This window comes from Cydia fagiglandana, chromosome Z (genome assembly GCF_963556715.1).
Source record: "Cydia fagiglandana chromosome Z, ilCydFagi1.1, whole genome shotgun sequence".
Lineage (NCBI taxonomy): Eukaryota > Metazoa > Arthropoda > Insecta > Lepidoptera > Tortricidae > Cydia > Cydia fagiglandana.
In genome coordinates this window covers 6,857,058-6,868,624 of record NC_085959.1, presented here as the reverse complement: position 1 = coordinate 6,868,624, position 11,567 = coordinate 6,857,058, and the positions used below count along the sequence as shown (strand labels likewise).

Genomic DNA, 11,567 nt, shown 5'->3' with positions numbered 1-11,567 from the left:
TCGACCAATTTAACCTTGAAAATGTCTATGTGTGACTTTTCAATGTATTTTTGTCTATACGTACCTACTTATAATAAAATACGGCAGTTGGACCAAAATTTGTGACCGCTTTCGGATGAAAGAAGCGCCTGGCGTCCGTTGGCTCACTGGGTGGATGACATTCGAAAAATCGCGGGACACTTCTGGATGAGACTAGCCCAGGACCGGGATAAGTGGCGTACACGAAGAGAGGCCTATTCTCAGCACTGGAGGCTAAATAAAATGATGATAAAATATAAACTTGATGTAATCATAATTTTTCTGCCGTATGATCCTACGTACTCGACCGAGGAAAAATATCCAACCCAGGAAACATAACTGACAATCTGAATTCACATTGAACTTTACTTCGCCTTTCCACAAAATTTCTGGAACAGTTTTAGCTGCGTTCTTCTTATCCATTCCCAGTATTCTGGTACGCTGGTCAAGATTGTGATCCCTGTGTCCATGTCTCTCACAGACACTATCCCGACTTGCTGACGGGTGACAGCGTTTACAACGGGACCGCCGGAGTCTCCACTGGAAGATAAAACATGGGTTCACACATTTTTGTTACTTTTTTTTCTAGGCTTACTTTCTACTGCTTAGTTCTCACCTCTTATTTGCCGTTTAGTTTGAGACTAAGAAAAGTCTGCAGTGATTTTGATAGCCCACGCAGTGCACGTGTTATTTATACGTCATAATTTCAAAGAAGTTTGACGTTTAAAATAACACTTCCACTGCGTGGGTTATCTAAATCGCTGTAGAGTTTTCTTGGTCAACTCTAGCTACACACCTGTATGGGTATTCCTTATTATCTTGATCTAACTCTAGCTACACACAGGCTACACACCTGTATGGGTATTCCTTATTATTCTTAGCGCAGATGACTCTATACAACTCCCTACATTTCTGGTATGGTTTCGTCTTCATTGCGACCGCTTTTAACCACCAGCTGGAACTACTTTTTTCACCTGGTTCCGTCTGAAATTAATCAATGTGAATTATACAAGGTGTTCACGAGGAATGCGAAAGATTTTAACCACGCATTTCTGAGGTCAAAAGAAGAAAATGTAATATGAGTTTAGGTAGATATCGCCAAAAAAGATTTTTTTTTGTTTGTTTTTTTTTTAAATATATTTATACATAAAAAGTAAATGTTATTGGTAAACTTGTCAATTAAAATGGATTTAAACATTTGTAGAAATTTATTTGTCAATGTTTCGTTCTCCGTTTGCTCATCATCATCATCTTCATGTTCCTCGCGTTGACTCGGCATTTTGCCACGACTCATGGGAGCCTGGGGTCCGCTTGGCAACTAATCTTAAGAATTGGCGCACTATGTTTTCCTTCACCGAAAAGCGAATATGCTTGTATTAAGTTTTTTTTACGTTACGCTAAATCTGTCAAATGCGTTTAGTGTTTGCGAATGATCCTAGGATTTTTGAGTTATAATGTTAAAAACCCATAGATTAATGCGTCCAACTTTCACCCTTAAAAACCTGTGGTCTGTTTAATTGGAAAGCACGTTTGCAGCGCCATCTGAGTTATGGCTGCTCTACACGATGGCCCAGTGCCGGCTACTTCAAGGGACACATTTATGCCTCTCCCTCTAACGCATAAATGTGTCCCTTGAAGTGGCCGGCGCTGGGCCATCGTGTAGAGGAGCCATTAAGCTTTGCGCGATTATCCTCATTCGACTTACATTGCCCCACCCAGCCACCACCAAAGTCCTGTCCTTGTTAAAACTAAAGCTGCGTTGCAATATCGCCTTCTGAACGTTGGCCACGAAATCCACAGGTCTCTTCAAGAACATGATACCGATGTCAGCGGTCACGTCAAAATCATCTGGCGAGTATTGTTCGGGTGTTTCATAGTCTATCACTTCTCGAATCATCCTCGCTCTAGCGTGACTCGCGTGTCCCATGTATATCTTAAATGTGATTCTGAAATAGTTATTAGATGTTGTTTTATTTATCATCTTGGGTTATCTGGTCAATAAGTTCAAAGATAGGGTATAGTCAGCCAAGAAAGTGGTAGAGAGTGGGTGGTAGTGGTCGAAAAGTGGTAGACCACTTTCTTGGCTGACCGTACGTGAGCCATCTAAGGGCGCACCAGAGAGCGGATCAACTGCACTCTAATAACTCGATATAAAAATTGCATACTCCAGAGCACGCAGTCGCTGTGGCCGAAATTGGTCAGGAGAGCTTATCAAAGTTAAAGCGCTAAAGACCATCATATAAAATTTATTGCAGGGAAGACCGTCATAGGGCAAGCATTCTCTTATGTATATAACTACGTGGCTCAGAGAAAGGAAGAGCCGATCTTCTGTAATTGGAGTATGTATACGAAAGAGCTTTTAGACGGTCTTACCTTGAAGGTGGTCTTCCCAACATTGACCTTAATACGACTTTCTAAAGTTAAGTTTTTGTTTCTAGATGGAAGGAAGTTATTTTACAAGAAATTAAGATCTCATCTACATTTCTGGCATCTGGATAAGTTCATTTATATGATACTAAGTTGATGAAAGCAGGGCAACTTAAAAGTAAATCAAAACCTTGAGGATTGGATAACACAATTGTGAATAGAAGAAAATCCGGCTCACGCGTCCAATGTCTTTTTCTCTGTGAAATCGTCCAGACAATGAGCAGCGGTCAGCACAGTCTGCGAGCTGATGAGGGACCCTCCGCACGCCGCCGCGAAATATGAAAACTCTGATATCTCTATAAAGGTGATAAAGGGCCAATCACTTATAGGAGCCCTTGTTCCTCCCACTATAAAAGGCTCCATGTCTGAAGCTGATGCAACGGCGAAGCTCAGCAGGAACATTAACATTGTCATGCTCTAAATGACCTAAAATTCAGTAGAGTCTGTTCGGAAAGAGAAGACTCGTGGAATGTATTGGGCCCCATACATTCCACAACTCTTCTCTTTCCGTACAGACTATAAATTCATGAGTGGGGCAGTTCATGAATGTCATAAATGCAGGGAGGCTCAGTTGGAGATTTAGTAGCAGTGCAATTACGACTACGATTACTTACTCGTATAATTACATAATCCTATTTTATCTACACACTTTCAGTACCTATACCTACTGGTTTTGTACCTACAACTCTAGGCTTATTTCGATTTTCTTTCCCACGGAAATTAAGTACAACTGACTAAATACAGTTACGGGCCACTTAGAAGCGATTAATAGAAGAATTATAGAGGTTCTAATCATTAAGCATCTACGAGTAATCACCACACTCTTAAAAATTCTATAGCTTTATATCTATAGCCTGATATAGCTATGTGCAATAAATCCATCGTCATTTCGGTTAATGATGATTAAGTTTTTATATCGCCATCTATAAATCCATCGGTTCGGTCTTGCTCGTTCACATGTTTCTGTCGAACCCCAGTATTTGAACAAATCGAAAGTATCCATATCTCACAGGGGCTCTCACAGGGCTATCAGAGACCACACTAAGTCCAAATTTCAAAGAGAATGGGACACTCTGACGGGACTAAAGCACTCAAAGCTCTTACTTAGCAAAAGACAACTCCAAATTATGACGAAGGTGTTTTCTGGCTATAATATACGCAGTTAAAGGAGTTTTAGCCAAGATGGGACATTCTGACGACACCGATTGTCGAATGGGTGGCGAAGAGGACGAGACAGTGAGACACCTAATGTGTGAATGTCACGCCATCGCCAGACAAAGTATGCAGAACTTTAGAGCACGTTATCTGGAACCAAAGTTGCCTATGGGCGCCATCATCCGGCACATGGAGATGGTTGAAAAAGCTCTTGAGTAGTTAAAGGATCATTCTTGATGGAGCAAATAAATGAAAATCTGAATTTACGTTCAGTTAGTTTACTTTCCCTGTCCACAAAATGTCCGGAAGAACTTTAGTTGCGCTTTTTTTATCCAGTCCCAATAATCCGGTACGCTGGTCAAGATTGTGATCCCTGTGTCCATATTTCTGATGGACACTATTCCGACAAGGCGGCGGGTGTCGGCGTTTACAACGGGGCCGCCGGAATCTCCTCTGGAAAACGAATATACTCATATAATTCACAATTTCTTGACTTGTTTTTGTTATTAGCCTGTGATCTTCACGATTCATTTTGTCCTCCTCCTTACATTTCTCGATTTCATTAGTGTCATTTTGAGTGGGATTTTGACCTTCCAAAACGTCCCACTTGGCGCGCTGTTGAAAATCCCATACACAAACGCGAACGCTCGTCACACTATCGAATTAAATATACACTAAGGGTCCAGGCCATTACCGGATTTGAGGACGACGCACGTTGGAAATGAAACCATACTGTTTAAAACTTAAAATCATATTTACTTTGAAAGTACTTGGATATTTCGTTACATATTGCAAGTGTTGCGTATATAAACGCTTGTCAAGTCTAACAAGCCTTTGATAATCATTTGTCCTTATCCTTCATTTTTCCATTTGTGTTTGTTAGAAAGGGACAAATATAGCTTAGTTTTATGAATAAGGGGTTATCAGTACTTACGTAAAAGGGTATCCCTTTTCACTCGCCGTGCATATGACTCTGTGCATATCTTTACAGCTTCTGTATTTCTTTGCGATTATTTGGATCGCTCTCAGCCTCTCGGTACTGGTTCCTTTTATTTCTGGGTCTGTCTGAATTACAAGATATTTTCCGAACATTAACTGGTCACTAGGTCATTATGGCTCCTCTACACGATGAGCCGACGCCGGCCACTCCAAGAGACGCATTTATGCTTTAGAGGGAGCAAGTGATATTGCTGTCTCATTCTACAGCATGGCTGCGTCACTTGGAGTAGCCGGCGTTGGCCCATCGTGGAGACGAGCCAAACGCCAGATCACCTGGGGCCATACTTAAATTAAAAACTGTCATGGATCCTCATTCGATGCGAGAGATATAGGTACCCTTCAAAACGCAACTAGTATTCGAGTATGATCCGGCATGCCTGGGGACCTACCGCGAAAAACGATAATTGAAATTTCCTTAGAGTTCGACTAAGATAAGCCTGCAATCATTTTGTTAGAACACGCAGTGCAAGTATTATTTATAAGTACGCCATAATTTCCTAGAAGTTTGACGTTCAAAATTACGTACTGCGTGTGCTATCAAAACCTTTGCAGACTTTTCTTGGTCTAACTCTATTTGCATATTCGAGCGATAGAGAAGCAGATAAAGAACGGTTTTCGTTTCTCGCGGTAGAGCCTCTGGACTCTGGATTCAACTTACATCGCCCCACCCAGCCACCACCAAATGACTGTCCTCTTTAAAACTGAATCTTGGTTGCAATATCGCCTTCTGCACATTGTCAGAAAATCTAACAGGTGCCGTCAGAAACATGATGCCGATGTCAGAACGCACGTCGGCGTCTTCTGGCGAGTAATCTTCGTGTGTCTCGTAATCTACGACTTGTCGAGTCATTTTTGCTTTTGCGTGAGATGAGTGGCCCATATATATGTTGAAGGATATTCTGAAATTGTAATTTATGTTGTACTTTAATCTCAACGCCAATTTGAAAGTATGTTTGATATAAAATGCTAAGATTTGGGGGAAGATCGGCATATAACTTGCATTGCATGTAAGACCGTTAAAGGGCGAGAATTCTCATCGTTGAGGCACGGAAGGAAGAGCTTCTCTTCTGCTCTACCGATACTCCGTAAGTGGAGTACCTATGTGTACAAACGTGATTAGAAGCGACGAACGACCTCGTAGATGGTCTTCTCTATCTCTATTGTGGAAAGATAACCCACCCTGTCATATGTGCTTTCTTCTCCGTGATGTCATCCATACAATGTGCTGCGCTCAACACCGTCTGCGAGCTGACCAGGGTCCCTCCACACGCCATCGCGAACAAATCAAACCAGGTTACTTCTACAAAAGCAATGAACGGCCAGTCTTCTGTGGAAACCTCTTGCCCTCCCACTATGAAGGGCTCCATTTTGCTAGCTGATACAGGAATAGTATTCAGCAGGAGGATGTGGAACATTTTTACGTTTAAATACATTATTAGGGTATTTGATCGTTTCCCTTTCGAATATTATTGGTAGCAGTCCATCAATTTAAGAATTTTCGTACACTTTAAAGTACTTTTAATTTGACCAAACAGCCGTGAGTCTTAAAGTAACTGGAGGAAAAATTTACGGTGCGTTGAGGTAAGTACAAAAGAACCGGGCAAGTGCGAGTCAGACTCGCGCACGAAGGGTGTCCCATAATGCAAAAAAGGCAAAAAAAAACGGTCACCCATCCAAGTACTGCCCCGCCCGACTTTGCTTAACTTCGGTCAAAAATCACGTTGGTTGTATGGGAGCCCCACATAAATCTTTATTTAATTCTGTTTTTAGTATTTGTTGTTATAGCGGCAACAGAAATACATCATCTATGAAAATTTCAACTGTCTAGCTATTACGGTTCGTGAGATACAGCCTGGTGACAGACGGACGGACGGACGGAAGTCCTCCGTAATTCCGAATCACGTGTAATATGTTTGGTGATGGCAACATTGTTGCAACTGTCACTTAGCTGTGACCCGTCGCTTATTGTGTTTTTTAGGGTTCCGTACCTGAAAAGGAAAAAACGGAACCCTTATAGGATCACTCGTGCGTCTGTCTGTCCATCTGTCACAGCCAAGTTGCTCGGAAACTACTGGACCAATTAAGTTGAAATTTGGTACATATTTAATTGTGACCCAAAGACGGATATGTAACGTCAACAAATGAATTTTAAACATAAGGGCTACTTTTGGGGGGTAAACGATAAAAATAAATAATAAAGTTTTGCTAACTATATCGTGTTACACATTAAACGAAAGAGCTCATTGTGAGAATTTCAAATATATTTTTTTTATAAATTTACGATAAAAAGTTTAGAAGTTATTCAAGAAAATAGACAAAAAATGCCCATTCCCCCCCCCTCTATCTCCGAAACTACAGGGTCTATACTCGTAATTCTGAAAAAAATAAAATAAATAGTCCTTTACCCAAAGATGACAGGAAAACCTATTAGAAACCTAGAGTCAAGCGTGAGTCGGATTTAAGAACAAAAATATGATATCCGCATAAGGCCGAAGGCCCGAAGACTCCCGAAGAGGCATGCCTTTAGCTTCAAGCGTGAGTCGGACTGAAGACAAAAAATGCGACTAGGCTGTATCTGGCACACAGCCGCAGTAGTAGGTACTTGTAGTACTGATTGATTTGGTTACTATTGTTACCTGTTTTAAAAATCACTATACAGGATGGCCATAAAATAGACTAAGTGTATTCCAATTGCCAACATGCAACCCCGAAATCGCGAAGAAAAATTTGGCACTAGTACCCTATTAATGCGGTTTATATTGCATTAGAAGTACATTATAAAAACTTAGAGTTAGACCAATAAAAGTCTGCAGCGATTCGATTTTGATACTGATTGAATTAATTGAATACCGAGCTAAAGTTGGTCAAGTAGACCTTGTCAGTAACAAAAAGCGGCAAATTTGAAAAATGTAGGCGCGAAGGGACATCGTCTCATAGAAAATTTGAATTTCGCGCCTTTTTCTACTGACAAGATTTGCTTGACCTGGTGAACCGTAAAATACTAAGGACCTATCGAGTCTGAGCATTCGGATGTAACGTTGCCCTTGCTGTTTTGACTGCACGGCTCCCGTGTAATTTGTTTAGCCAGTTTTTTATGAGACTGCTTTTTTATACGACACTGGGCGTCGGATGGTGAATGAATGAATGAATGAATGAATGATCGTTTATTTGCATTAAACAAGCGTGTATGTACATAAATATTCAATATTTCATTCCAGGAAGGTTATCATGGTCGTATTTTTATCACATGTCATTCCATGCGTCACTTTCGCACTTACATATTTGTTAGAACGTGACAGGCATGGTGACAAATGATAAACAGCCGACCATCTTAGCCCTACAGGACGATTCTTGTTTTGCCATGACTGGCTTACAAATATTACAACAACAAATATTAAGCAACTTACTACATAACTAGCTAAACTAATAATAGGCCTTTTCATCTGTGTCAGCTATGCACAAATAAGGCTAAACTTACACTACGATTATTCATGCAGTTCTGTACGTCATAAAACATTTTAAATACATTGTGATATGTGATTAAGTACATTAAATAAATACTTAATTAAAATTAAATTACCATTTACGATTGATTAAATATTCATCTACAGAATAATAACAATTCTTAATTAGATGTTTGAACAATTTTTTGAAATGAAAACTTCTTTAGCGGCGCTGAGCACTTTTTGAGGTGGGGAAAAAATGATAAACTCGATTCAGCGTAACGCTTAACGTAACGCTGACGTCATGTGTCACGGACAATGTTATTCACCAAAGAACTTTAGTCATAACGTATCATAATCAGGTCAATTATTTAAAACTGGACTTTTATATTAAGCAATAAAGCTCAATGTTCTAATCTTGTACGGGCTGAAATACGAGGATCTCACAGTTACATTCTAACTTTATATCACTCAAATAAATTCAATAAAGCTACATCTTGATGAAATCGCTAATAAAAGTGAACTCTAGTACTGGTGAATAAAACTCAAGGGTCATATTACTAGAGACAGAACTGAACTTTGATTGATAGTGTTTACAGGAAATTTCCGAATTCCATATTCACATAAATATGTTGTTGAAAGTTTTTTCAGCCACCACAAACAAATTTGTCTCAGAATTAATGATATATTAAATATGTAGTAAAAACTACATTACAAGGGTTGCGAAACTATACAAGGGTTCCTATAGGGTAGTTGAATACGGAATCCTAAAAACAGGCAAACAACCTCTTTAAAATATAACGATGCGAACGGAACACTAAATGCCCCGAGCTATCTCGGGCTTGGCCAAATTATTCTTTTTAGGTTAGTACGGCCGATACCGAATAATCGGCAAAGTGACGAATACCGAATAGTTGCCGAAGCTGAAACTCGACTGGACAACTCCATTGCGCATCGTGTGACCGCATCTTCAAGGCAAAGTTTGGTTTTGCGAGCCACATAAGGGCATTTCATAATCCGGATAAGAATTGTTGATGGTGTCGCCATTGCCGGATACGGCAAGGAAGAAATGATGATGAGTTGCCGAATATCCGTGGCATATCTAATACAAATGTTCAATCTTACCCCAACGTACCTTTCTGTTACAGTCGTTAAATCGTCGATAGCTGGTTTAATGATGATTGTAATGTGTGTTGATAAATTTGTTCAAATATTTCTCTCCTAATCTTTATGTTTTTCTCCAACAACACCTGCCGGCGTATTATGGACGTGATAATGATACAATACCTGTCAATTTTTAACACCGCGGGATAGAACGTGACATGTAACGTTTTATCACGTTGTCACAATGACTTGATAAAACGTTAGATGGATACAAGAACGACCATCATATCCGTACTGTAATCATGCTTATAGCGCCACAGTAGGTCATAATTCTTCTTCTTCCTGGCGTTATCCCGGCATTTTGCCACGGCTCATGGGAGCCCGGGGTCCGCTTGACAACTAATCCCATGATTTGACGTTGGCACTAGTTTTTACGAAAGCGACTGCCATCTGACCTTCCAACTCAGAGGGGAAACTAGGCGTTATTGGGATTAGTCCGGTTTCCTCACGATGTTTTCCTTCACCGAAAAGCGACTGGCAAATATCAAATGATATTTCGTACATAAGTGCCGAAAAACTCATTGGTACGAGCCGGGGTTTGAATCCGCGACCTCCGGATTGAAAGTCGCACGCTCTTACCGCTGGGGCGCTGGGCCACCAGCGCTTCAGCGCAGTAGGTCATAATTAAATTTCCAAAATATCCCAAGGTTTCTTCCTAATGTGTGTATTATCAATAATTACATACGCTTTGTATGGCGGTCACAAAAGAATGATAAAAAACATCGTAGAAAGATTAGTAACTGGTCCAAGAAGACTCCTCATACAGATGTAGTGCATAGGTACTTGTTTTCATCTCACTCGCTTAGTAAATGTGGAATTGCAAACAGGTTTAGCGGGAGTTATAGAAAAACCGGGCAAGTGCGAGTCAGACTCGCGCACGAAGGGTTCCGTACCATAATGCAAAAAAAAAACAAAAAAAAGCAAAAAAATAACGGTCACCCATCCAAGTACTGACCACTCCCGACGTTGCTTAACTTTGGTCAAAAATCACGTTTGTTGTATGGGAGCCCCATTTAAATCTTTATTTTATTCTGTTTTTAGTATCTGTTATAGAGGCAACAGAAATACATCATCTGTGAAAATTTCAACTGTCTAGCTATCACGGTTCGTGAGATACAGCCTGGTGACAGACGGACGGACGGACAGCGAAGTCTTAGTAATAAGGTCCCGTTTTACCCTTTGGGTACGGAACCCTAAAAATCGTACTACCTAGGGAGTTATGAAATTTCCAGTGCCATAATTAACAGCTTTTTGTCTTTATACTTAAATTTTGTATCGCAAGTGTGATGAAACTGATGAAAAACATTGTGTGTAACTCGGGGCGTAATATTATTAAACTACTATTAAACTACTATTAAACTCGAGTCTATAAATTTAACTTACTCTCATTTGCAATATTCAACTTACGCCCCATGTTGCACAATGTACTATTTCCATCGTATTTTCTATCGTATCGTATCATCTAAGTCGACGGAGCCCCGCGCTCCTATTTCTGGGCAGTTTGCCCTTCGGGCATCAGAAGCAACCTAACGAACCTATCCTATCTATATATTAGTTTAATGTGACTATCGTCAAAACATTACACAGGAACATTACGATCTGCCTGACCTTACGATTGGCCGCCGACATATATACCTCATATAACAATATCTTCTACAGTACCCGGCGATAAACATTGCACATCGGTATTTAGAAAGAGACAATTGGGGTCGTCGAGAGAGAAAGAGACAACGCTATACGAAGCAGAAATTCCGATGTGCAATGTTCATCGCCGGTTACTGTATGTTATTCGTATAGTTCATAATAAATACACCTCCTAGTTCGTATGCTCATTAGCCACCAAAGGGAGCATTAGACTGTGCAGAAGGATCAATCCCTCACTGCCCCAACGTGTGGATACACTACACACCGGTGATCGTTACTTAAATATACAGGGTGACATGACACATGCTCGCAAAAATGTTAATACCTACCTACATAAAGTCGGACCAATAAAGTGTCATTTATACGTCATAATTTCATAGAAGTTTGACGTTTAAAAAACACTTTCACTGCGTGGGCTATCAAATCCGCTGCAGACTATTATTGGTCTGAATCTACCTATTTACAACATTGGGAACAGATCATTTTATCAAATATTTTGACATTTTGTTTTTTCTAGTCACACTGATTCTGTCCCGTACAGAATCGCAACAAGATATAGTCGGTTCACCTAAGATCTCTCCTCCTTATAAGCGACGACTGAGAGAGTTTGTGCACCTCATATATGTAATAATATCGAGTTAAAGAAGATATTAAAAGTAGAAAAAAATGAAAATGAAAAAAAATTAAAAAATATTTATTCAGCAAAAAGTAATTACA

General features: G+C 40.1%; 1 protein-coding gene across 2 annotated transcripts; it reads right to left on the bottom strand.

The window, feature by feature from the left end:
• Positions 1–300: 300 nt before the first annotated feature.
• LOC134678709 (chymotrypsin-1-like) lies at positions 301–6,132 on the bottom strand. Of its 2 annotated transcripts, XM_063537365.1 has the most exons (5): positions 3,060–3,167; positions 2,624–2,871; positions 1,724–1,964; positions 872–1,002; positions 301–558 (listed from the first exon to the last, which is right to left on the bottom strand). In XM_063537365.1, the coding sequence occupies exons 2-5, from the start codon at positions 2,857–2,859 to the stop codon at positions 384–386; spliced, it is 783 nt and encodes a 260-aa protein (XP_063393435.1). In that variant the 5' UTR covers positions 2,860–2,871; positions 3,060–3,167; the 3' UTR covers positions 301–383. The 2 variants fall into 2 exon arrangements, with proteins under 2 accessions (XP_063393435.1, XP_063393434.1); XM_063537364.1 differs by lacking the exons at positions 872–1,002; positions 1,724–1,964; positions 2,624–2,871; positions 3,060–3,167 and adding exons at positions 4,535–4,665; positions 5,258–5,498; positions 5,779–6,132.
• Positions 6,133–11,567: the final 5,435 nt, after the last annotated feature.